The following is a 27,970-nucleotide window of genomic DNA, read 5'->3' on the forward strand; positions in this document are numbered from 1 at the left end:
GAAAGTGCCATGGGCTGCCAAAAGAACCAACAGATCTGTGTTGGAAGAAGTGCAACCAGAGTGCTCTTTGGAGGCCAGGGTAGCCAAACTTTGTCTCTCATACTTTGGACATATTGTCAGGAGGGACCAGTCACTAGAGAAGGATATCATGTTTGGTAAGGTGGAGGGTCAGAGAAAAAGAGGAAGAGACCCAGCGAGATGGATTGGCCAAGTGGCAGCATCAGTAGGTTCAGGCGTGGCAACAATTGTGAGGTTGGTCCAGGACTGGGCAGTGTTTCGTTCTGTTGTGCATAGGGTCACTATGAGTCGGTACTGACTTGATGGCATCTAACAACAACAATAACAGTAACATAGTGGTCTTTGAATGAATCTTTGGAGAACAGAGTAGGGCTTTCTTCGCGATGGGGGAAGGTGAGAAAACATGGGCAAAGGCATGGAGGCAAATACGTCCATGGCTTGAAGAACACTGGTGAGGGCCAGCCTGGGCTGTGAACACTTTCCCATCCATTCATGACCTAGTATAACTGCAGTGACGGGATAGCCAGGTGGACCTGCAAAGTATGAAAGATGGTGCATTAGTTACCGTCTGCAGCTATCACAAAAATAAAGAACACACACTTATCTTATCTATTCAGGAGGCCAGAAGGCCTAATTCACAGTGTGGCTCTATGGGAATGTTTTTTTCTTGTCTCTTTCAGCTTCTCGTAGCTGCCAGCGGTGCTATGCTTGGCATTCTGTGGTTATAGATACATTTGTATGGAGCATCCATCTTCCTTTCCCTGCTGTTGTGTCTCTTTCTAATTTGCTATTTTTATAATAAACTCAGAAGTGATTAGGTTTCGGACCCACCCTACACTAGCATGACTTTGTTAACATAACAAAAGAACCCCCTTCTAGATCCAAACAGGGTCATCTCTATAGGGTTTAGGATTTCAGCACATACTTTGTTGTTGTTGTTAGGTGCCATTAAGTTGGTGCCAACTCACAGTGACTCTGTACAGCAGAATGAAACACTGCCTGGTCCTGCATCTTCCTCACCCATCGCTGCTACAGTTGTGCCAATGCATCTCTTTGGGGGGTACAAGTCAATCCATGGCAATGAGGTTAAGAAGGCAGGTGGGAACTAGACTGTGGGGACCTTGGATGCCATGAGACTGACTGGGTCTTCGGTTTGTGAGTGTGAAAGGAATACAGTAGCATCTGAAGAAGGTTCTTGGTTTAGAAATCCAGTAGTCTAATACGGCCGTAGTGGTCTAGTCACTCAGTAGTTCTGGTAGGTCTCCAGACCACTCTCTATTTCTGTTGTTGTTTACGTGCCATTGAGTCAGTTACCATTCATAGCCACGCCGTGTAGGGTTTCCAGGGAACATCTGGTGGGTTTGAACTGCTGATCTTGTGACTCGCAGTCCAACGCGGATCCTACAGACTCCATTTTCGTGTCCACACAAGTGGGATTGGACCACAGTCTAGAAAGAGCCCTCCAGCCCTAACCTCTCTGGATGCTTATCACAACCATGTGAAATCTAGTATCTTGTATGGAAAGACTGGAGATAAGACGCTTCTGATTTGAGGCAGTAGTTTTTCATATTGATAAGCTGGGTAGGGGGGGTGGGGAATGGTGAGGGAAGGGTGTTACTGGGCCACCTCCTGATTTTACTTCCTGTTCTTAGGGTCTTGGTCTGAGCTCTCCTCTAAGCTTAAGGTGGAGCTGAGCCCTTGGTGGAGGGCCTCCAGGAGAGAGGGTCCTTGGTGGGCAGTGATGAAGTTGGTTCTGACATTGCTGCTATGGAAGGCCTGGCTCTTTGGGAGACTAGACACTGCATTTAGAACAGCCATGCAAGTTTGCAACCAGCTAGAAGAAAACACTCGTTCTGTAGGAAGCCCAGAGTCCTCTGGGATTGCCATGGGTTGCACACCCAGGTTTTAGATCTAAACTCTTTCATCCTAGATTTATAAAAACTCTTTCCCTAGGACCATCTCAATCTTAGATCGTTCCAGGGACCAGCTGTCACTGGACTCTAGTCTGCTGGTTTCTCATCGGAAGTTGGACACTGTGATCACATCCACAATCGACTCTCTTAATTATAAAAGTGTGATTCCCTCTAAGCACTGCCTCTCACTTTCCTAGATGGTTGCCTATCTGCTAACTCACTGTGTTCTCCAAACATCCCAGTGAAGAAGGTACGCTCAGTGTGATCTCTCATTTTAGAGAACACTTGGAAGGAATCCGGGACCGTCTCAGCATCCTATAATTCATCTGGGCCAGAGGCAACCTGCAGCTCTGCTCACCCCACAACATGCCCAGGTGCTCTCTCTGGCCTCCTTTTCCCTACTTCTAGGCTTTTGTATTTGCTGTCCGTTTTCCTTGTAGCTCTCTTCTGACTCTTCACTGTGCTGGCTGAGTCTTATTGTTGTTAGGTGCCATAGAGTTGACTCAGCCACATGGTGACCTTTTATATGTTGTTAAGTGCCATTGAGTTGGTTCCAACTTACATCAACCCTGGATAGGGTTTCAAGGAGTGGCTGGTGGGTTTAAACTGCTGACCTTGTGGTTCACAGTCCAGTGCTGATCCTACAGTGCCACAGTAGGAGTCTGACGTTACATATAGCAGAATGCGTGTTGCCCAGCCCTGTGCCATCTGCTTGTATGTTTGAGTTCATTGTTGCGATGATTACCCGGTCAGCGCTTTCCAACTTAAACTCCTCATGGTCCAGTACTATGCCGAACAGTTTTCTGTTATTATCCATAAGGTTTTCATTGACTTATTTTTGGAAATAGTTCAGCAGGCCTTTTTCTAGTCTGGAAGCTCTATTGAAACCTGTCTACCACAGGTGACCCTACTAATATTTAAACTACCGGTACCATAGCTTCCAGCATCACAGAAACCTGCAGGCCACCACAGTTAAGACAGACTGACAGACAGGTGACATTTTTCAGGTTTTTGCCCACAGCCATCAAGTCGATCCCAGCTCAGCAACCCTGAGGACAGACTATATAGCTTAACAGGAGCAGACAGCCTCATCTTTCTCCCAAGGAGCGGCTGGTGGATTTGAACTGCTGATCTGTGGTCAGCAGTCCAATGATTGACCGAGTGAGCCACCAGCACTAGTCAGTTCAAATGCCATCTCCTTGAAGTGCCCTTCTTGGGCCACCTTACCTTAAGTAACCACTTTTCTCTGTTGTTGCTCTTGAACACAGCTCTTACCTTATCTGTAATGATGGTTTTCAAATTTTGGTGTGCATCAGAGTCTAGAGAACTGTAAGCACAGATTTCTGGGGCCCAGCAATTCAATAGAGCAGGGCTAGAGGGAACCCTCAAGACCGTGATCCAACGGCACTTGTGCTGATGAGAGAAGGGACCGGAGCAACAGTACCCAGTGAGCTAGGTGGAGATGCTGTTGGCCTGGCAACCACACTCTTGGAACCACTGACTGGTAACTGTCTTCTCTGGTATTTTTTTGTTTTTTGTCTGTCTCGTCTCTTAGGTGTAAACTTCATGAAGGGGAGCAACATAATCTTATTCCCTGATGTATCCCTTGTACCCGCCTGGTACATGATTGGTGATGGTGGTGGTTGTGTGCCACCGAGTTGGTTCCGACTCATCCAGACCTTCTATAGGGTTTCTGAGGCTATACATCTTTATGGGAGCAGAAAGCTTCATCTTTTTCCTGCACAGTGATTGGTAGATTTGAACTACTAACCTTGTGGTTAGCAGTCCAGTTTGTAATGCACTGTGCTATCAGGGCTCGCTCCTTGACACATGATTGGAGCTTGATAAATATTTGTTAAATGGTTCCGTTGGGACCCTCTGTGCTTTATAATCCTATACTCCTGAGAAGGACGAAACCCTGGGATATACTCAGCTCATCTAGTCTCTTCTCCCCTTATTACTTTTGGTCTTTACTTTTTTTACTGTCCAGTCTTTTCTAAGGATTATTATTAAAAATGAGTATGGTTGCATGTCGATTTTCATAAAATCCCAAATTGGGCAGTTTGGGTCCAAGGAGGGTTGAGGATGGTTGTTGGAAACTCACCCAGTCATAGAACATCTGGACCCCCGAGTCTGTCGTATCCTGGTTCTGTGCTAATCCAGGAAGCTCAATCTACCTGTCAGCAGGTAGGGAAAAGCTGTATGTCCGTAACTCTTCTCCCTTGAGAGGACAGCTAGTTGGCATCAGGGCGGCTGGTGGAGAATAGTTGGTGGCTGTGCACCAGGTTTTCTGCTGTGATGAGCGGATTGGCACAAACAGAAGAAACCGTGAGCTTAGACATGTGTTAGCACCATTTTCTACCAAAGAAACTCTGCCTCCCAGCTGAGACTCCAAAGCTGTAAATCTTGTGGAATTTTCTGGGTCTATGAGTAAAAATTTTATGACTGGCTTTCACAGAACACTTCTCATAATTCCCCAAGTGGTACCTTCAGAACCCTCAACTGTCTGTAGTCTCTCATCCTTTGATTTCAGAAGAACAAAGTTGAAATGTTGCCAGGCTGCAAATGGGTTTTGATTCTATAATGTTATTTGTCTTGACAAAAAGGAGTTGAAGCAAAGATTTGAGGTAGTTACAGATTGCTTGAAGCAATCATTGTGACCTGAGGGAATGCTGTGGGTAGGCTTGGGACCTTATTTCCTCTTCAAGTTAGGGAGCAGGGATTCCCTGGAACACCTACAGGAAATGGAAGTGGGAAGGGGAGAGTACTGGTGGGACCCACCGCATGGCCACCATTGACTAAGTGTCGTAGGAACCAGTGATTCTGCCCAAAGGAACCAGGGAAACCTTCACAGACAAAGGACTTTCATAACTTAGCCGAGAGTTCTGGAGAACAAGGATGTGATGTGGTTTGCAGCTGAGATGAAGCCCCAAATCTCTAGATACCTAGTTCCCCAAAGCAGTGTCCTGTTGTGGAAAGAGACTAGATTTGAAGGTGAATAACCTTGGCGTGGCACTGTAGGCTAAGCACTGGACCACAAGGCCAGTTTGAACTGCCAAGTTGGTGGTTCAAACTCACCAGTTGCTCCTCAGAAACCACATACAGGATCTCTATGAGTCAGAACCGACTCGATGGCACTTAACAGGAACAACCTTGGGTAAGTCACCTCTCTTCTTTTAAAAGAGGCTGATCATGAAGGTGAATTAGTTTAGGTCTCCCTTTCTTGAGAGGTACTGGGGATAACAAAGGAACAATCCAGAATCTCAGATGAACAGTCCTGGGGATTCCTAACTTGGTGCCAATTTTGCATTCTGAATAGGGTCTAACTGATTGTCAGGGTGGGGTGAATCAAAGCATAAAGCAAAATGATCTTTTTTAAAGTGAATTCATGGCATGAACCAGTTGTTTCAGCTAGAGTCTGGTGTCCTGAGAATTCTCCCCTAAACTTCAGTCTCTTTGTAAGAGAATCCATAAACCTCTGCTCTTCTCATATTTAATCTCAGTAAATAGCTGTCAGTTGAATAGATTCGGCCACTAACATTACTCCTTCTCAAGACATGAAAAGCAAGGTAGGAGACCCCGGTATTTGACTAGGCAGACAAGCCACAGATGGGTTAATAAACTGGAACGTTGTGAAGACAACAGGCGATAGCGCAACTTGGCTCTTTGCTCTCAGGAGGAGAGGTTTGCCAGGGTTACATTCCAGTCCAGCCCACTGACCGTGAAGAGGAGGAGTGTGTGGGGTTCCAAAATCAAGCGCAGCAAGCCACACGCACACTTAATAGGGTCTCGTCAACAATCGCCCCGAGGCAGATAAATGGTTCCTCGGGGCAGGGAGGAGGCCTTGGCCCCCACTGCCCTCTGAAAGGACGCGGAGCAGCCTCAGTATGGGAGGTGCTCAGGGCTGGGTGGGAAACACACAGGACACTGCCCTCTTCCTTTGGGGATGATCCTTCTGAGGTCGGAGACCACTGGGAACTGCATTCCTTTTTCTTATCACCAATGACCAGTCCATGTGCGATTTCTTCTAAAAAGTCTCCCTGGATTTTCATCACTTCATCCCAACCCCACTGAAATTCTCTTCCTTTTCCCTACTTTGTGTTCCCATAACAAGTTGCTTGTTCCTATCTTGGGGTATTTATCATGGTTACTTGATTCATTGGTAGAATTCTCACTTCTAAGAAGGAGACCTTGTTCAATTTCCAACCAACGTCGCTCATACCCTCCCATCACCTGTCTGCCAGTGGAGGTTTGTGTGCTGCTATGATGCTGAACAGCAGAGCTTCCAGACTAAGACAGACTAGAAAGAAAGACCTAGTGATCTGCTTCAGAAAATTAGTCAGTGAAAACTCTTTGGATCACGACAATCTAATTCACAACTTTTGGTCAGAGGTATAGACAGGACCAGACACGATTTCATTCCATTGTGCATGGCATCACCATGAGCCGAGGGCCAACTCAATGGCACCTAACAACAACTGTAGATTTATTGACACAAGAGTTTCAACAATGGTCTCAAAACGTATCAATGATGATGAATATGACACAGGATCAGACAACTTCCATTTCATTCTGTTATATATCAGGTCAATGGGCTCAGGCATAGCAATGTTTGTGAGGTTGACCCAACACTGGACAGTGTTTCATTCTATTGTGCACAGGGTTGCTATGAGTTGGTACTGACTTGATGGCACCTAACAACAACAATATATGATGTCGCCATGAACGGAGCTCCAACTCAATAGCAACCAACAACAGCTGTAGGCTTACAAGAGTGTCTTTGTTCTCTACTTGCCATCAGTTTCAAGTCTTAGTTATCTTTGTATGTCTCTCATACCCTGTACATCCTGTCTTGCTTCTAGACCATGTTTAATAATGTTTCTTGACTTGTTGATAGTTCAGCCATCCATGAAAGTTGGGTATAGGTATTAAATGCTGGAAAACCAGGAAGACAAGGCTGTTAGGAAACAGCAGCAGCAGCATACCTTCCTTCAGATTCTTGGCAGTCATCAACGAAGGCAAGCTACTGGGTATAGAAAGAAAAGAAACTCTTTCCAACCCTCCATCCTGGTTTGAGCACAACGGGTCAACAGAAGAATCTGCAAACTGGGTGTTCAGCATTCTTAAGCCCCCAGAGTTCAAAGAGAATGACTCCTTTGGCTAGTCTTGAAGAAACTCTTCAATCATTCTTAAATAATGACCTTCTTTTGGCCAGCTTGATAGATACTCCTCCCTCCACCCCCAGTCTGGCAACCTTCTGCCTCCTTGTTTCTTGGCTGAAAGTCTGGGTCTGCTGTAGAGAGCAAAAGCTATTTCACTAGAGCCTGGGGTCCTTCCCATCATTCCCGGCCACACACCCCAGAAAGCCTGACTGTGCAGAAACAGCTGGGGTTTGGCAGACTGGTTTTGGAAAACAATGCCAATAATTGAAAAGCACTTTGTTCCAGAATGGCACATGGGGAGTGAGGAATGCATTGTTAGATAAGGCAAGTCACCCAACTTGCCAAGAGAAGACTTATTTGAGGATTTGCTCTGAAATATGGTCCCCCACCTTAACGTTCATAGATGTGAACTACCCAACTGGCACTTGGTAATAGGTATGCCAAGACAGTGATCCCTTCAGCTTTGAAGATCGTTGGCAGGGACTTAGGATGCCTGAGTGTTCGTTATCTTTTTCGGTTTTCTGTGTGTGCCTCAGGATGAAAGGGCTGGGAAATGCTACTTTAGACTGATGTGTTTTGCAGAAATTTTCTGCACAGAGCAGGTCTCTCAATACTAAATTCTAAAATGAAACACATTCAGTTATTAGTTTTGGTGCTCTGACTTTTGATGAGATGTATGCCAACTTTAGGACTCTGTGCTTCAATAGAACTGGAGGGAAATTTGATTAAACTTATGTATTAGTCAGGACCCTTGTTTGCAAGCAACAGAAACCCATCTCAAAGTGGCTGAAGCAAAACAGCAAAATAACAATAAATAAATAAAAAAAAATTACATGCATGCATAATTTTTTTCACTTATAAATGAAAGTCCAGGGGTAGTACTAGGTTCAGGCATGGCTGGATATAGCGGCTCAAGTGATGTTATGTGGTCTTGTTTTCTCTTTCTCTCTCTCCCTCCATCTCAGGGCAGGCTCTCTCAAATAGTGGTTCCTTGAAGCAATCCAAAAGAGAGTGCCTTAATCCCTAGAGCTCTGGCAAAGGTCCTGCCATGCTCTGATAGCCCAGCTTGGGTCACATGCCCATCCCTGAGCTTGTTACCCTGAGCAGCCACATGTAGAGCTTTGATTTCCCAAGTTTACATCAGAAGACCACCCCAGGAGCTAGTAATGGGTCTAAAGCTACCTGAAACACATGGACTAAAAGTGGAGAAAGACGGTTCTTCAAAAGACCTTTTACCAGATGAAGGGAGGTTGGATGCCGAGCTGGCAAAACCTAGGGTCCTGGCTTCCATACTGAAACAGAAGAAAACGAACCCTAAGCTTGTTCTGAGCCAACGGTGGCAGATCACAGAAGGTGTTGCTCACCAGTAGATTCAGCTGTACCTACACCTTCCTTCACACTGGGGGAGTAATGATCAACAAAGAAGGGAGCCATCAGCTAGGTCATCTACCTCTGGGCATGCCACCCTGCCTTTCAAAGCCAACAAACTCATTAGCAATGATCAGGGAGGTAACACCGTAAATCCTCATAATACAAATCTCAGCCTGTTACAGTGCTTTGAGCCAAGAAGGCATTCCTAGTGCCTCACTTGAGTCTTTTTGCTCTTAGGAAAAAACAAAGCACATAAAAGAAAGGATGGTAGAGTCCCACCATATATAGTCATCACCATCAACATGATCCCACACCCGAGCACCTCCATGTTTCTTTCTCATGTCATTGCATTCAGTGCGCAGACACCAGGCTGTGCCCCGTCACTGCCTCCATTCACGTGTGCAGAGCGGTTGCTCCTTGGTTACCCCCCAGCCCTCCTCTTGCAGAAAATCTATATGTTATCGCTGTTGAATCTATATTTATGCCTCTGTTTTCATTCCTAATGCCGTTTTTGTGCTACCTCTTTGGAGAACAAGAAAATATTTCCAGAGTCTTATCAATAGCAAACTGTTTTCAAAGCACCAATTTCGGGCTTTGTTGATCTTTTCTATTGTATTATTATTTTGCTTTCTATTTCATTGATTTCTTCTTTTATTTTTACTTTCGTCTTATACCTACTGGCTATCTCTTTATCCAACATTTCACATTTACAACAATAGTTAAATATCTGTTGTCATGAAGTGCTGGTTGAGCCTACTCAGACTGAGAATGACCCTGTATAGGGTTTCTAAGGAGCAGCTGGTGGGTTTGAACCGCCGACCTCGTGATTCAAAGTTCAGGCTTATCCTACAACACCATACCATACTGAGTTGTTGTTAAGTACCATGGAGTCGGTACCGACTCATAATGACCTGCACAGGGTTTCCGAGGCTGTAAATCTTTACGGGAGCAGAAAGCCTCATCTTTCTCCCGCGGAACCGCTGGTAGTTTCAAACTGCTGACCTTGAGGTTGGCAGCCCGACTCATAACCAGTACGCTACCAGAGCTCCTTATACCATACTGAGAGTTCATAAAAGATCTACTACTATCCAACTAAGAAGCTCTGGTAGCATAGTGGTTACGAATCGGGCTGCGAACTGCAAGGTCAGCAGTTCAAAACTAGCAGTTGTTCTGCGGGAGAAAGATGAGGCTTTCTGCTCCCGTCAGGGTCGCTATGAGTCGGAACTGACTCCACGGCATATAACAACAACTAGCCAACTATTTTGCATGCACGTCTGGCAGCAGTGATTGCAGAGGGGTGAGGGGAGAGTAAGATTGTTGTATGGTTAATGTTATGTGTCCACTTGGCTGGGCCGTGATTTTCATTGGTTTGGCATTTATGATACGATGTAATTTAGTAGTTATTTAATGATGTCATTATCTTTCATTTTTGTGATATGATGTGTTCATCCTCCATTTTCACTTAAAGCCAATTTTTGCATAAAGACCTGGTCTTTGGACCCTAACCATGTTAAGAGGTAAGGAGTGGGTATACTTCTAATTTCTTCATGATCTGGGTTCCTTTTCTAACTTTTAAATCTGGATCCTTACCACATTAATTGTAAGCATTTCTTGTTTCCTAATATTAGTATTTGTTGTAGGTGCCTTCAACTCAATTCTGACTCATAGAGACCCTGAAGAGAGTTTCTGAGGAATGACTGGTGGGTTTGAACTTCCAACCTTGCTGTTAACAGTCCAGTGTTTATCCTACAACACTACACCAGGACTTTAATATTAGTATTTAACACTATATATTTCTTTGTCCTACAAGTTTGAATATGTAGTATTTTCACTGCCTTTGAGTTAAATTGTTTTCTAATTTCCGCTGTGATTTCTTCTTCTCACTCCTGTCATACTAAGTGGCGGGTTTGAAAATATGCACATTTATAGGGGTTTACATTTTTATCTTCTTCTTATTGATTTCTAACTTTTGCCATTGTCACTAGGGAATGTGGTCTACGTGACACTGGTTCTCTGAAACTTCTTCAGAACATGATTTCTTCACTTTCTTATCCTCAGTATCTAGCACAATGCCAGGAACGTAGAAGTTGTTTGGTAAATATTTGCTGATCTAATGAATGACAGATGAATGAATGCCTAATAATCAGATATTAGAGGAGTCATCTCTTCCTGTCCAGTCAAGTTTTCTAATCCTTCCAGCTCTATCATATTTCAACAAAACCATGCACATGAATATAAGAATTATAATAACATTCTAAAATGGCCTTCTGTCCTGCCCACTCTTTTCTCCTTTGGCTTGGGAAGCTGAGTGGGGTGCGTGAGTGGTTGCTTATAAAACTGGTAGTGTGAGCCCATCACACTCAGTCTTGCATGGAATAATTGCATTTTCCCATTTGTTTCTTCTGTATCAGGAGAAAACGATGTCTTTGTTTATGGTGATGCTGCCGCGGTGTGCTATTAAATAGGTTCTGATTCATAGTGGCCTGTAATGAGTTTCCAAGGAGTGGCTAGTGGGTTTGAACTGCCACCCTTGTGGTGTCTAGTGCTTCTCTTACAGCACCACACCTTTAAATGGAATGTTGTTGTTGTTAAGAGCTGTTGACTTGGTTCTGATTCATAGTGACCCTGTATAGGGTTTCTGAGGAGTGGCTGGTGAGTTTGAACCACAAGTTTTTGGTTAGCAGTCCAGTGCTTATCCTACAGCGCCACACCAGGACTCCTCTAAGTGGAATGGATTCCGTTGAGTACTCCCCCACTTGTTTCTCCTGTACCTGGAGAAAACGATTTTGTCTTTCATAACCATGTTGCTGCTGCTGTGTGTTGATGAAGTAGTTCCAACTAGTTATAGCACTATAGCAACGCTTTGTAGGATTTCTGAGGCTGTAGTGGTTGGTTACCAGTTGGGCTGCCAACCTCAAGATCAGCAGTTTGAAACTACCAGCCGTTCCGTGGGAGAAAGATGAGGTGTTCTGCTCCCGTGTAGATTTACAGCCTCGGAAATCCTGTTCAGGGTTGCTATGAGTTGGAACAGACTCCACAGTACTTAACAACAACAACATGTTGTTGGAGAGGCTGGTGGATTCGAATTACTGACCCTGCAGTTAGCAGTCCAATATATAACCCACGATGCTAATTCATAATAATTTGTGGTTTTTGTTAAGTGCCATCTAGTCAGTTCAACTTATAGTGACCCTGTATAGGGTTTCCAAGGAGTGGCTGGTGAGTTTGAATTGCCGACCTTATGGTTCAAACCGACCTTGCCCTTGTGGTCCAGTGCTTTAACCCACAGTACCACACCAGGATTCCTAATGAATGGTAATAGGCTCTATTAGGGGCTCTGCTAGTATAGTGGTTACTAGTCAAGTCGGGCTGCTAACCTCAAGGTCAGCAGTTCGAAACTACCAGTCATTCTGTAGAGGAAAGTTGAGGCTTTCTACTCCTGTAAAAAAATTCTGCTCCTGTAAAAATTTGCAGCCTCGGAAACCTTTACAGGGTTGCTATGAGTCAGAACCGACTCCGTGGCACCACCCCGTCCCCAGGCTCTATAAATACATGTGAGGTGATATTTCCTCCCAAGGTACCTCTACATCTCTTATCCTATTGAATCTCTGCAACTATTCAGTCATGAGATCCCCATTTTAAAAACAGGGAAACAGGGACACAAATCTAGTTAGTGATAAGACTTTTTGAGTTTCTGATCTGTGCATTTTGCTCTATACACTGGCCATGCCCACTTCATTTTCACAAGTATTTAAAAACAACCCAAATTCTGCTTGTAAAGGGCGTTTGAAGGCAAAAGGTGAAAAAAAAATGCATTAAGTACTGGCCAGTAGATTTTAGTCGAATGAATGAATGAACAACCCTTATTTTGATGAGTAAGATTCCAAAAAAATCACTAACCACTTGAGCATATTAGTGGGAGAAGAATGAGTCATTAGCATCTGTCTTCTCCTAAGCACCTTTTGAAGATACCTAGTAAGCAGGTCTTGAAAGATCTCTAGAGGGAAATATGAGAACATTCCTGTTTTAGAACAAATCTCAGGAGTGAGGGTAATTTATATATGCTGGAATCGAGACTTGTTGTGGAGGAGACCAGAAAGCAGAAAATAACTTACTTGTTTTCCAGAACTCTTTTGAAATTGGAATCTGGTTAAGAACTCTATGCATTCACTGAAGACATTTCCTTACCTTAAGTGTTCTTCTCACTTGGTAATAGTAGGAACAGGATAGGATCATTTTGCATTCCTGAGCATCTCCCAGTCCTATTTATGCTTTTCCTCTTGCATCCTCTAGAGGGCCTCCTTAGCCCTGGATAGGTAGGAGGTGTAAGCCATGGGCACTGAGGTTAGAACTCACCTGGAACTTAAAAGATTCAGATTCATTTACCTTTTTAGAAAGAGGATTTCATTTTCCAGAGGTGGAAACAAGCTGAGAAAGATGTGCCTAGCGGCCATTTATTGAACTAGTAGAAGGTTCTGGACTAGAACATGCCTCCTTTTATCTCTTCTTCTAGGAGGTGGGCACTTCATAGCTCTGTGCCCTCTCCCTTTGTCCTCTTCACCTTCTTCCTCCTACTACTTCATATAAAGCTGTAACAACAGTTAAGGGTGGTTTTCTGTCAGTCACTGTGTGAAAGGTATTAATTGCATGGGATCCTCACAAAACACTGTGAGTTGTGTACCATCACTAACTATTTCACAAATGAAAAGGCTGTGATTTTAGGGACTAAAGAAAACACCAAGTTGTTTGAACACACAAAGCCGTTGTTCCTAACTACTGCACTGGTTACTCTTTGAATGAAGTCCCAAGATGCCCCATGTCATAATTCAGACCTCTTGGTTTCTGCTGCCCTCCTCCCCTCCCCACTCCTTCATCTTTCTCCCTCTGCACCTCCTTTTTCCCATGACTCTCTTCTTCTGTTTTAAAATAAGAAACAATGTAGATGAGACTGCATGTTTTTCACTTAATATCTAGAGCCAGAGTATTTGATGGAAGGGTTGTAGCAATGCGTGTTGTTGTTGTTGTTGTTAAGTGCCGTCAAGTCGGTTCTGACCATGCAGTTCTGACTTGGAAGTCCAGTGCATTACCCCACAGTGTCACACCAGGAGTGTCTCCATAATTCTCTTCTAATTAGTGATACTTGGGTCTCAATTCCTTTGCGTTGGGTGGAGGTTGAAACTCCCTTAATGAATTGGGATTATCTGGTCCCTTGTTTGTTCCCCACTAGAGTAGATGGGCATGGCCCAAGTGTCATTCACTTTGAATCAATCCCTTGTACCTTTAACTGTGTTGGCCCGCAGTAAATGTGTGTGGCACAAATGAATCATGCACAGATACCGTATCAGCACTGGGATTCAAACACTGTGCCTTTGATGGAGGGAAGGAGGGCTTCAGTGTCCTGGCAGGTCGGCCCTATATGGGTCATCCTACAGGTTGTTCTTTCCCCTCCTTGCCTTCCAGGGAAATCCTGGAGGCTTCTGGTAACCTCAGAGGACTGGGTGGGAAAAGAACAGCCCCCACTTCCATCAGTCAGGCCAACACACAACCCTGAAAAGTGTTTAATCAGTATAAATATTTATTTTAGGTTCCAGTGATATCCAACTCTTACCGAGTCCAAAGATGGTGGGAACAGGAATAGCCTGTTGCTCCCAGTTCTGAATTGTTTGTGGGCATGGCCCTTCCAGACTTTCTGGACATATGGCCACCCCTCAGCCAGAAGACAGTATCCCCAGGATCCTCTCTCTCCCTGACATCACCGCCCCCACCCCATAGTCCCTCCACACTTTTCATCTCTTCCTAACCCCTTAAGTTTACCTCCTTGTGAGCCATCACCTCATTGGTTATTCTCTGACATGTTGGGGTTTCCTGCCAGACAAGGGAGCGGGGAACTTTGGGTTCTCTAGAGTAGAGGGTGGGAGGGAGAGGAGACCAGCATAGCAGGTTGGTCGGTCTCTAGTGAAATCTCTATAAACACCTGCGGATCTAGTGCTTTGCTTGTAACTTGTTCTGTTGAAAGAGTTGCCTGTCATTTCCCACGTTCCTGTTCCCTTTGGGGCTTCAATTCTAGGAATAGGTGTATATGAAGGACCCCCCCACCCCCACCCCGACATCATTACGTAGTATCAGAATTTACCCTTGCCCCCAGTATTCAGGATTGTTGCTGTTAGCTACTCCAAGTTGGCCTCCAACTTATGGTGGTTCCCCACACAGCAAAACAAAACACTACCAGGTCCTGCACCCTCCCATGATTTGTAGGGTTCTCATTGGCTAATTTTCAGAAATAGATCGCCAACCTTTCTTCCTAGTTCCTCTGCATCTGGAAGCTCCACTAAAACCTATTCAGCCTCAGAGCAACACGTAAGCCACCACGGAGAGACAGGCCGCGAGTTGAAGCCAGGTCTCTGTCATGGAAGGAGAATTCTGTTGAAGCATCATTAGCCTCAAGATTCTCAAGACACTCAGGTCTATGTTCCCATAGACCTCTGCTTACACTAATTTGTGTTCAGTGTCTATCTTCCCCACCAGCCTGGAGGCTCTAAGAGGAAAAAAAATCCAGAAACCAATGACACCTCCAAGGTAACCTGATTAGCTGTGATGAAGTCAGAGCCATAACTGGGTCTTTTGAGTTCCCTCCTGTTTCCTTCCCCAGGTGTGGGAAAGAGAGCATGTGCAGGTGTCCTTATCACTCTCTGAGAGCCGGCCCAGCAGGGAAGGTTTGTTTTCAACAGTTGAGTCCCTAGGGTGCATGTGAACACCTGGCAGTTCTCACAGGTTGGGAGATAGATTGGGTTTCCTGGCCATGCCCTAAGAAGGGGTTCCCTTGGTGTGCTGATTTCTAGGCTAGGAAAAAGCTGTACCTTTTCCCTTCAGTGATGCTCTCCTTCCTGTGATTCCCAGAGCAAACATCTTCCTCATATGGGACATCAGGGACCTCTGGGAGGAAAAAGGAAACCCCAGCAGGCAGGGGGCAGGAGGTTGGAGACAGTCTCTCATCAGCCCTGAGAACTGGCCTCTAGGTACTGTGAGATTTGACTGGGATTGTAAGTGTCATCCGATGGGAATGAGATAGAGGCCACAAGAGAGGTAGAGGGCTGAACTGAACTCTTCTTGTGTCCCCAGAGTACCTGAGTGTCTCCTCTTGCCTTCAGGAGAGTCTCAGAGTGAAGCACATATCACCTTTTCAGTAGAATTCACTCAGGCACCATGCTAGGTGCTTTAAGGACACAAATCTGAAAAGACCCATTCATTGCCTGCTTTTAAGGGGGACACTAGTTGTTCTGTGGTAGAATTCTTGCCTTCCAAGGAGACCTGTGTTTGGTACCTGGTCAGTGAACTGATGTGAAGCTACCACCCATCCCACAGATGAGCTTGTGTATACTTATGCTGCTGGGCAAGTTTCAGTGGCACTTCCAGAGGAAAACCAGCCAATGAAAACCGTAGCAGTCCAATATGCAACCAATCCTGGTGCGTGATTGGGTTGTTGTTGTTGTTAAGTGCCATCGAGCAGATTCCAACTCATAGTGACCCTGTATAGGGTTTCTGAGGAGTGGCTTGTAAGTTTGAACCACCCACCTTGCTGTTCAAACCAACCTTGAGGTCGAGTGCGTACCCTACGGTGTCACACCAGGACTCACCGGGATTGGCCAGTGTTCCATTTTGTTGTGAGTGGACTTGTCTTGAGTTGGGGGTCAACTCAACAGCAGCTAACAACGCCGTCAAGAAACTCACAATCTAGTGGAGAGAAACTGTACACAGCACTCTAGAATACAGTGCGCAGTGCTAGGGGACTCAATGTGTTCAGCACAAGATTTGAGTATAAAACTCGGCTTGGCATGCTGTGTTGCTAAATTAGAACAAAAGATGCAGTGAGAAGCCTAAGGAGGGACTATCAAATTTTGAGTAACAGAGCCATGGATCACTTTTGTATTCTGGATAGTTCCAGAGGCTGTGTATAGTGTGGTTTGTGGGAGAGATTAGAGACTCGGACACTAGTTGCAAAGTGATGACAATCATTTAAAGAAAAGGCAGCGAAACCAGGAGTGTTTGCAGATGGAAGGTGTAAAGAAAGAGGGGGATTTGTGAGATTTGCAGAAGTAGACGTGCCAGTGAGGGCAGTTAGTAAGGGAAGGGTGCACAGATGACTGAGTTTTCTAGCCTGGGATACTGGAAATCCATGGCCCCATCACTGAGATAGCAGTAGGGCAGCGAGCACTGGGGGCAGAGATTGCAGATGCTGATATTCTGAGGCTGAGAGAACATGGACTTCAGGATGTGGGTGAGGAATGAAGAGGAGGAGCCTTTGGGGAGATCAGAGGAGTCCAGCTCTGCAGCATTCATAGACCGCGTTCTTGAGCACTGAGTTAAAATGAGACGCTCTGTGTTGGCGCAAAGGCACTGCCCTTTGTCCTCATTGCAATTTTGTGTTCTCTGTCATCAGTCCTAGATAGTATTTCCAAGAATTTAGCTAAGATTCAGGGAATTGAGTTGCTCATAGGAAATCAGAGCACCACCAGTAAATGGAAGGGAGAGAGCAGCTTTGGGTGGCACGCAGAGTAGAATCGAAGAAGGGCTGTGTCTGTATTCCAGACAAGCATTCTGTTTCATTTAGGTGGTGCGTTGAACAGCCTTCGTTAATAGGTTCCCCTAAATCACAAGACAATGTTAACCAGCAGGCTTAGAGATGGAAGAATCCAGGTAGGAATTAGCTGCTTGTTTTTGCACATTTAATTGCTCTCTCCCTGATTCTTTCAATTAAATTCTGTGTTGGTCACCTGGATACAGAACCAAGTATCACCTAGAATCATGCGGCACCTGAATGCATAGCGTGGTCCCTGGGTCGGCGGCATTGGCATCACCTGAGAGCTTGTTAGAAATAGTGCAGAATCTATTAAATTGGAACCTGCATTTTAACAAGAGCCCTGCTGATTCACATGGACATTAAAGTTTGAAAAGTGTTGGTTTGGCATCAAAAAAAGCTTTGCCTTTATGGAGTAGAACTGCTCTGTAGGGTTTCCAAGGCTGCCGTCTGTATGGAAAGGGACCCTGGTAGTGCTGTGGGTTAGGCATCGGACTGTTAACTGTAAGATCAGTGGTTCAAACCCACCAACTACTCCAAGAGAGAAAAATGAGACATTCTGCTCCCATAAAGATGTACAGCCTCAGAAACCCTAGATAGCTTTCTAGGAGTCGGAATCAACTCATTGACAGTGGGTTTGGGATTTAATGTTTAGGAAGCAGACTGTCCTATCTTTCTCTCACAGAGCTGCTGATAGGGTTTGAACCACCAACCTCACAGTTAGTACCCAAGTGCTTAACCACTGCACCACTAGAGCTCCCTCTGCTTTGGGACCAAAACCAAACCAAACCCACAGCCCTGGAGCCAACTCTGGAGGACAGAGCACGACTGCTGCATGCGGTTTCTAAGACTGTAAATCTTTATGGGAACAGACAGCCTCATCTTTGTCCCATGAAGTGGCTGGTGGGTCTGAACTGCTGACCTTGAAGCCCAACTCACCGGGGTAGCTTCTAAATCTGGTTTTGTGTTGGATTCATTTGAATGGTGGTGGTGGTGGTATGCCGTTGATCTTGAGGTTAGCAGCCAGACTCGTAACTACTTCGCTACCAGAGCTCCTTCATATGAATGGTATGACTTTAAAATAATACAGTGTTCCACGCCCCAGCCCTGGAAATTGTGATGCCTACTGCATAGATTCTCTTAGGCAGCTGGGTTTGGGGACCACTGGCTTGAGTAAGTTCAAAACCTTTCCTTGTTGATGGACAAAGGAATTTTAGTAAGTGAAAATCTAGTTTGAGCTCCACTTTTGCTCACTTTACGATCACAACAATGACCAAAGCCTCATGCCCTTAAACAAATTACTTTGTCCAGAGTGACAATAAGCAGCTTCTTCCCTTCACTCTCAGGACATCTTGATGCATGATGCTCTAGAAGAAACATTTGCTCCCCACTTCCCTGCCCCGTTGCTGTGACCATTCATACATTGGCAAAAATGGAATAGCCTTGGGTAATTTACTGCCCAGTTTGAAAGCAGCTGAAGTCAGCTGATATTTACCAAGTGCTTTTGGATGATAGTCATTATGAAGAAGCAAACAATGAGATCCCCATTAGTTACATGGTTTGTAGAAGGTCAGACCTCACAGGGTCTTCCAGAACTCTTCCACAAGCTTTCACTTTATCAATAGGAAAAAAAGATTCCATGCAGAGACAGGGACCTGAATTCCAGCTGGTTTCATCCAAGAGAAAAGGATTATTTGTTGTTTAGAAAATGGACCACATATTTATTGCCTAATTACAGCACAAAGTAAGCAAGTTCTGCATCTCATGTTTAATATCAAGCCCTGGGGAAAGTGCTGTAAACACGAGAAGATCTGGTTTTCTAACGATTGCCCTGGATCCGTGAGACACATGGGCTGCAGATGTGTGGGGGGTTCGACAAGTGAGTTCTCAAGCGCTGAGATCTTTAATGAAGCAGGTGTTTGGGAAATAGGTTCTGTGTAGTTTCCAGCCTTGGCTAGGCTTGTGTCACTGACAAATGGCAGTGACCCAGCCGAGCAGCAGGCCTGTATTGGACTTCAATCGAAGGCGTAGGAATGAGCCATTGTTATTTTCTTCCTTCTTATCAAACACCATTATCTTGAGCAGGGAAGGAACAAGAAGGAACTGGGAAAACATATTATTTCAGTGGATAAAAATTTACTACCAAGGAAATAGTTTTTGCCATGTCCAAAAAAGGAATAATGGAGGCCTTTGGGTGTCGTCTTCCAAAATGCTTTTGGACAGAGTCTCCCAATGTCACCTAATGTTTCTCCCTGGTTGATGGCTGGTCTTATACAAGCACAGACATTTGGTCCGAGGTTATTTACACAGACTCGTTAAGCCAGCCTTTGCTTGGCCTTAATGTTGGGGCTGAGGAAACGTAGGAAGAGTGCAGAATTATAGGTTGCGTCAAAGTTGGTCATCTTTGGCTGTGGAATTCAGACAGACACACATAACTTTCCACTTTCAGAGGTTCATAATTATAGAATCAGAGATGGACCCAAACCAACAATCAAACCCACTGCCTTCGAGTCGATTCCAACCACCCAATAGGACCGAGTAGAACTGCCCCATAGGGTTTCCAAAATTAAAATCTTTACAGAAACACACTGCCACATCTTACTCCTGCAGAGTTGACTGGTGGGTTGTAACCACCAAGTTTCTGGTTCAGAGCTGAGTGCTTACCCAGTGAGCCACCAGGCCTCCTCAGATGCCAAATTTCTCCCTTGTGGAGTGGACACCGAGAGCTCTCAAAAAGGGATGCCATCTGTCATCTTCACCTCTTGTTCTAATCTCCTGCCCCATCCTGGGGCTTGAGGGAGAGGAGTCCCCAACTTTAGTTGTGAGTGAATCTCAAAATGAACTGGGTCTTCCAGCCAGCCCACTTACCAGTAGCTCTGCCATCTTGGTGTTATTGGTGAATCCTAGACTGAGTCCATTAGGAGCTCTGGTAGCGTAGTGGTTATGAATCGGGCTGCGAACCTTAAGGTCAGCGGTTCGAAACTACCAGCCGCTCCGCTGGAGAAAGATGAGGCTTTCTACTCCTATAAGGATTTACACCCTCGGAAACCCTGTATAGGGTCGCTATGGGTCGGAACCGACTCGACGGCACTTAACAACAACGACGACAGACTGAGTCCATTAGAGGATCTTTCACAGCCCTGAGAAACAGCGCCTACAAGAAGGGGGGTGCTGAGATTTACTGAGCACCTACTATGTGTCAGGAAGTGACAAACTATCTCAGCAACCTATGAGACAGACGTCATCCGCCCTGTTTTGCCAAGCACTCAAGACTCCAAGAGATTTTAACCCACTTGCTCAAAGTTACTCACTTATTACGTGCCTGGATTCACACCCAGCTCTGTCTGCCCCCAGCACTTGATCTCTCACTCACTAGCCCCTTTCTGGGGAGGTCTCAGTCTTTGTTCTTTTTTCCCCTCTTAAGATACGGTGCTGGGAAAATGGCCTAGGAAATGGTCTTCCTCTGGGCACTAGGGGAACCATTCATTTTATATGGGAGAGGAAAGTGAATAGCATCTGATTTTCTTCTAACCAGCCCACTCCCAGGAGGAGGATACGTAATAGACATAAACCACTAGCACAATGCCCCAAAGGGCTACAAGACCTCCTTCCGACAAGAGGGAGGGGAGAATACCACCACTTGCTTCCATCACAGATTCTTGCTCACAAAGCTGAACCTTTCAGCAGCTGTATGGACTAAGGCCCCTATTGATACCCCCGACTTGAGTCAGAGTGTAAGACTGAGTTTGTTTTGCTGGGCTGTTGTATTCTGACGTCTTGAGGCCAAGTTCCCTGTCTGGTCCCTGTGTGAGATGCTGACTGAGGTGGGAACGTTCTTTACTAACACTGTGTTAGGAGCCTGCATACATGAAGCCAACAGGTTTCCTAAATATGTGAGAATCACTGTTATTGTCAAGTGCTGCTGATTCAGTTCTGACTCATAACAACCCTGTATAGAGTTTCCAAGGCATGACTGATGGGTCTGAACCACCGACCTTATGGTTGGCAGCCCAGTGCTTATCCTATAGCGCCACACCAGGACTCCACTGGTATAAAATCCTAAAGGAGGCTGGATTTGAGTAGAACTACCTGTACAGGGTCGCTATGAGTTGGTTCCGACTCCACGGCACATAACCACTACCAGAGGTGCCTTGGAAGAAAGACCTGGCAATCTATGTCTGAAAACAGTTCTGCTTGGACGCACATGGGGGCGCCATGGGCTAGAATCATCAGGTCCTGAAGCCTGGGAGCTCACTTCTGCCCTCAGTCTCCGGGGGAGGCATCTAGGAGATGAAGGTGACTGGTTTTGATGACTGGCCTAAGTGAGCAGTTGTGTCAGATTGTGAATGTTTTGAATAAAGGGAACGTCTGTAGGGAGGGGCCAGCAGAATGCAGATGACCACAACTTCCTGGGCAGGTTTGGCACTGAGCTTTGAAATGCTGCCAGGTTCTAGAAGGGTCAATGAGCTCTTTCCTCCAGTTGCCAGAGCCTCAGTTACCTGGACAGGGAGTGGACCTTACCCCACCTGGAGAGAGGCGAGTCATGGTTGCTCAGGCAGCTGACCAGGAGCTCAGCTCCTAGGAGGGAGGTAGTGATGGCCACAAGACTCAGGAAAGCCAGCTTCTAGGAACAATTCAGTGGGAAGCTAGCTTTTTGTAATGGCCTGGAGGGTTGTGTTTACACACACACACATACACACACACAGTCACTATATGGCATGAACGAGTGACTGAGTAAGAAAGCGATTGAACGAACTCAGCGTTCTCTTTCCTGAGGAGATGATCCTTAAATACCCTGCAGAAAGGGAACAGGAATACCAGACAGGGTTTGAGCACAAGGATCATGACACTTGCTCAGGTTGCTGGAGTTCGTACTTTTCCACTGGTGCAGAAAAACAGGCACTGCCAAAGAATGTCCTTGGAATTGCTTGATGTATTTTCCCTTCTGTTATTTAAATCACATGTATTTAATGTAAGCAATTCTGCAGTGAGCTGGAATGTGTGAGTAGTCTCCCAGCTCCTTGCAGGAACCCACAGCATGGACATTTCCAGCTTCAGCTCCACCAGGTGTATATGTGGACAGTGGTTTAAAAGTCCACACTCCAAAATGGTCCTTGTCAGCACATTGGCTAAGCAAAGCCCCTGGAGGCTGAAATGTAAGCATATCTGTTCATTGCTCATTCATTCACGCACCAAATATGTATCGAACCTTTATCAGGGCTTGACATGGTACCAGGTGTGCTTTGAGGATGCAAAAGTGGGACATGCCCCCCATACTTCAGGACTTACTGAACCCTGAATATGTCCGTTGTCCCGGTAGCCAATGAAACGACTCAGTGTAAGCTCAGATTTTAATTTTGCAAATGTCCATCAGTAGAAGTAGGGTGTAAAGGGGGTTCATTTCTTAACTCAGTAAAGGTGGTGGTGGTGGTTTTGAAAAATGAAAGGAAAAGGCTGGTTTTTAGTCTGAATATTTCACACACCCTTTCTTTTTTGCACACGCATACACATTTTGAGTAAGTGTTTGGTCTCCCTCTGTAGGCCTTTGTGTGTGACAGAAGTTACACAAACACAGAGACATGGGAACTAGCTAGGGCCAAGGCTTGCCAACAGTTCCCTTCCCCCCTCTGCTCCCCCTCCCCCTCCATTCCCCTCAAGGCAGGAAAACAGAGTGCAGATTCCTAAGGCGCTGTTGTTCCCAGGGTACAATTGGCATCCATCACTCCCCACCGGAACAATGTAAATATGCACTGACCGATAGTGGCAGTATTTATTATCACAGGCTTCCTATGGGTTTGAGCAGGAGTGGCAGCTGACCAAGCATGCTCCGACGGCTCCCCAGGGCTGTGGGTGGAAGGGAGGCAAAGGGCAGAAGCAGGAGAGGTTCTGCATCAGGGAACCGGGCTGGGTCTGGGCCACCAAGGCTGCATGTGGCCAACTGGGTGACAGGGTGGAGCAGAGCCTGCAACCACCTCTGAACCCAGGCTCTTGGTGGTTGTGCATGTCTAGAGGATGCCCAGTCACCTGGTTATTTTGGATAGGGTGGAGGGGCCTTGGAGACGAGGGAACTACTGTGGTATCACATGAGCCCAAGAGTCTAGCAGAAATCAGTTGCCAGTAGATTCACACTCATGGTGACAATGTGCGGACTCCGTAGGGTTTTCAGTGACTGATTTTACTAATGTAGATTGCCAGACCTTTCTTCTGTAGTGTGTCTGGGTGGACTCAAACCTCCTACATTTTGGTTAGCAGCTGAATACATCATTTTCAGCACTCAGGGACCCTGGCTGAAGACTTATTTGGTCATAAGGAGCTCTGGTAGCGTAGTGGTTACGAATTGGGCTGTGAACCTTAAGGTCAGCAGTTCAAAACTACCAGCTGTTCCGTGGGAGAAAGATGAGGCGTTCTGCTCCTGTAAAGATTTATAGCCTCGGAAACCCTGTATAGGCTCGCTGTGAGTCGGTTCCTACTCCACGGCACATAACCACCACCACCACCACTGGCTGCCTGAGGCCACAGCCCGCAAACCCCTGTGCTCCATTAGACTCTTGTTGTCCAGGAGCTGCTTCTTCTGGACTGGAGGCACTCACACCCCTCCAGCCTACACATCCAAAGCAGTCACTGACAGGATGGGATGGTGGTAAAGACTATGAGGTAGGTAGAACGTGGTCCTCTCTCTTGTGCCTGGTCTGTCAGCTCTCCTGATCCCTGTTTAGTTCCGGGCATCGTGACCTCTGTCGTCCTGCACAGAGTGTACATGGCTGCAGGCAGGGCTGCCCAAGCTTAGTCCTTGGCTTGGAGCATCTTAGCTCATTCGTTCAGTTTCCCCTTTTGTCAGATAGGAGGAGTCAGGAACCAACTTAACAGGATGATGGTAAGGATAAATGTGGTAGCATATTGCATACACTGGGGTGTCTTTGAGGGCAGCAGGGAGGAGGTAGGGGTGAGGGAGCTCCCACTACAGTAATGAAAGAGTAATGAAGGCAGGCTGGGGAGGGGACCTTCGTGGAGTGCTCACTGAGTGAATGAATGAAGGGCTGTCTGGTGGAAAGTCTTTTCCTTGAGGTCAAAGTAAGAGGAGGTCACGCTAGATGGCAAGAGGTGGTCATTCTAGTGGATCCAGGGTTGTTGTTTGGTGCCATTGAGTCGATTCCAACTCTTAGCAATTCTCTGCACAGTGTAACAGAACACTGCCTGGTCCCACACCACCATCCTCACAATCATCCTCACCTTTGACCCCATTGTTGCTGCCACTGTATCAGTCAATCTTATTGGGAGCGGTCTAGCTCTTTTTCACTGACCCTCCACTTTACCAAACATGATGCCCTGCTCCAGGGACTGAGACATGTCCTGATAACATGTCCAAAGTATGAGAGACAAAGTCTGGCCATCTTGGTTTCTGGTTGTTCTTCTTTCAACACAGGTTTGTTTGTTCTTCTGGCAGTCCATGATACTTTGAATATTCTTTTCCAACACCATAATTTGGATGCATCAATTATTCAACAGTTTTCCTTATTCATTGTCCAACTTTTACATGCATATGAGGTACCTGAAATAACCATGGCTTGGGTCAGGCTTACCTTAGTCCTCTAACGGGCATCTTTGCTCTTGAACACTTTAAAGAGGTCTTGTGTAGCAGATTTGCCTAATGCAGTACATCGGTTGATTTCTTGACTGCTGCTTCCATGATTGTTAATTGTGGATCCAAGCAAAATGAAGTCTTTGACAACTTTAATCTTTTCTTCCTTTGTCATGATGCTATTTATTGGTCCAGTGGTAAAGATCTTTGTTTTCTTTACATTGAAGTGCAATCCACACTAAGACTGTGATCTTTGATCTTCATCAGTAAATATTTTAAGTTCTCTTAGCTTCCAGCAAGCAAGGTTATATTACAGGCTGTTACTGAGTCTTCCCCCAATCCTGATGCCATGTTCCTCTTCATATAATCCAACTTCTTGGATTAAATTTGCTCAGTATACAGATTGAAGAAATGTGGTGAAAGTATACAACCCTGGTACACACCTTTTCTGATTTTTAAACCAATCAGTATCCCCTTGTTCTGTTTGAATGACTGCCTCTTGGTCTGTGTACTAGTTCCTCATGAGCACATTTAAATGCTTTGGAACATCCATTCTTCACACTGTTGGCCATAGTCTATCATGGTCTACCCAGTCAAAAGCCTTTGTATAGCCATGGATGCACTGCAGAGAGAAAGGAAGAAGAATTTGTTTCAACTTTAGTCTTTCAAGACTGAATTATTTTCTACTTTGCATTTTTTGTTGAAATAAGCACTGGACCAGAAAGTTAGTTTGGACCGCAAGGTCGCCAGTTCAAACCCACCAGTCGCTCCTTGAAATCTCTATACAGGCTCACTATGAGTCGAAACTGACTTAACAGCATTTAAGATTAATAACAACAACATGTATTTTCAGTACTAGAAGGAATTGGAAATGAAATGAACCCCCACCCCCTACTCCTTTTTGAGGTAGTAAAGATCCTGATACAACTAGTAGGACAGATATGTCCCAAGAGGCTGGTGGTGCTCTGGGATTGGTGGGATGAGGTCCGTGTCTTCAGATTCACACAGTTATAAAAGCCACAGCAAATGGAGGTAGCCATTAGAAGTGGGACAGCAGCTTTCCACTAAATCCCAGAGGTGGAAAATGTAGGTGGGCACTATATGTCCCATGGGTCACTAAAGGGTTTCACAGTTTTGATCATTGTTCATGTATGGTGTGTCAGGTGCCTTAGGCGTTGTGGCCACAGATATAGCTTGAATCTATTCATGGAAGCTTTCAGTTAAAACAGATAGAACAACTTGTACACAAGAACCATCACAGACCACCAGACAGACCATGATGGGTTCTCCACAGCAGAAGGAGACCCTGTGTGAGCCAGGGCATAGGGAGATGAACACAGGGGCTCCACAGAGCTTCCTGAAGGGGCAGCAGCTGGAAGATTCTCATGGATGAGACAATCAAGTGACTAGACTTCGATTGGCAAGGAACATTTCTTGTGATTCTGTTAGTTGTCCGTGATATTCATCCTAATCCTGAGCACACAGTAGGTACACACTAGACCTTTATTTAACACATGAATGAGGTCTAATCCAAACGATAGTTGTAACCAAGGTGACCTACTGTCCTCTGTGGGTTTCTGGTAAACAGGGGAGCTCCGCCCCTCGACTTATGTCAACATCTCCTAGTGGCCCCAGTTGGTGAGGTATTCCCTTCCCCTTGGTGGTCCCGGCGTTCTCGGTGGAAGTATGTGACATTCTTTGGAATATCTCTGTGTTTCAGATGTGGACGAGTGTGCGACAGATTCCCACCAGTGCAACCCGACCCAGATCTGCATCAACACAGAAGGAGGGTACACCTGCTCTTGCACCGATGGCTATTGGCTCCTGGAAGGACAATGCTTAGGTATCAGCTTCCAGGGGGTCCCGGGAGTTCTCAGGAGTTAACATAGAGGCTACAGCTCCATCACAACATCACTGTATGTTTTTAAGGACTCATGTATGGCTTGACCTAGTCATCTCCTTCCTTCAGGAGGTTTACATCTAAGGCAGGAATTGATCGAGGGTGAGGGTGATTCTGTCCTAGTTAGAAGTCATTCTTACCGAAATGGCCCAAGTCTCAGATGTGGATCGGTGGATTGATTTAGATCCAATGTCACCTCCTCCCGGTACCCAACTATAACTGGCACCCTCACCCACTCTGCTAGCTGTGGTCTTTCTGTTTGCCCCTAAGGGACTCTGCCTTCACCAATTGAGACATTGTCCCTCGCCACTGGCATCTGCTATACAATCATTTGGTTTATTTTTACTGGAGGTTTCTTTTCCGTCCTTCCCCTCTGGTTTTTGTTTTAGCCAAGTGAATGAATTCCTAGCCATCTTGAGTTGTCACTTCAATTTCTATTTCTAGAGTGTGAGTTCTATGCTGTGTTTTCTTGGGAAAGCCCTGCCAGTTTCAATTCCCTAAGACACTATTCTGTTGTCTGAAAGTCAGTCCTGGAGAAGCTGAGAAACAGATCCAAACCAAATCATGGAAACAAAACAAAAAAGGATTCTTCTTTCCAAGTCTCTCTTGATTGAGGCTGAGTTTGGGTCTGCCCTCAGAGCCCTGTCCAAAGCATCCTGGGGCCTAATAAACTGGATTAGTCTTGTCTGGGCTTTCCTTTCCAGGCGTGCACTGCAGGGCTGCGCGCACGTGGGCGTTTGTGACTATGATGGTCGCTTCTAACCAAGCTCTGCTATCATGGAAAATTTGATGCCACTCATTTGAACATACACAGTCAGTACAAGTGAGTTGTCTGTATGGGAACTTCATATGTAGAATTTCAGAACTGGATGGGTGTTAGATGCGATCTCATCCAACTTTCAGAGAGTTGGGAACCAAGACTCAAAGAGGTGGAACTTTTCGAAAAGACGGACGGTCACATGAGTTATTCTAAAATCTGTCTTTTTTCTCAGTCCCACTTTTTTTTTTCCCCCACCACAAGGGACGCCAGAGAAGATCACATAAGAAGGATGCATTGTTGTTGTTGTTAAGTGCCATCAAGTTGGTACTGACTCATAGTGACTCTGTATGGCGTTTCTGAGGAGTGGCTGGTGAGCTTGAACTGCCAACCTTGTGGTTCAAAGCGACCTTGCAGTCCAGCGCATTAACCCACAGCACCACACCAGCACTCCAAGAAGGATATGTAGACTGACCCAGGTTTGATTCCCATCCAATGCACCTCATGTTTCTAGACTATAATGCTACCCAGCTTGTCCTACGCTCACTCCGCTCTTGATAGGTGGAAATGTTTACTGTTCATGGAGCTGGTGAAGAACTTGTTGGATGCTATGCTATGGACTCCTCTTCTACTTTAAGCTAACTTGTCCCCTCATAGGGCAGTGAAAAGTTCAAAAACAGATGTTAGAATGGATA

The 27,970-nt window shown here is 45.6% G+C and overlaps 1 protein-coding gene across 1 annotated transcript in view; it reads left to right on the forward strand.

Moving 5' to 3' along the window:
* Positions 1–27,970, forward strand: part of FBLN5 (fibulin 5) — a 111,210-nt gene that overhangs the window by 32,850 nt on the left and 50,390 nt on the right. The window contains exon 5 of the mRNA XM_006839632.1: positions 26,339–26,461. Within this exon, the coding sequence (XP_006839695.1) occupies positions 26,339–26,461 (123 nt within the window). The remainder of the gene's footprint in view (positions 1–26,338; positions 26,462–27,970) is intronic.

This window comes from Chrysochloris asiatica, unplaced genomic scaffold (genome assembly GCF_000296735.1).
Source record: "Chrysochloris asiatica unplaced genomic scaffold, ChrAsi1.0 scaffold00025, whole genome shotgun sequence".
NCBI classification, from domain to species: Eukaryota; Metazoa; Chordata; class Mammalia; order Afrosoricida; family Chrysochloridae; genus Chrysochloris; species Chrysochloris asiatica.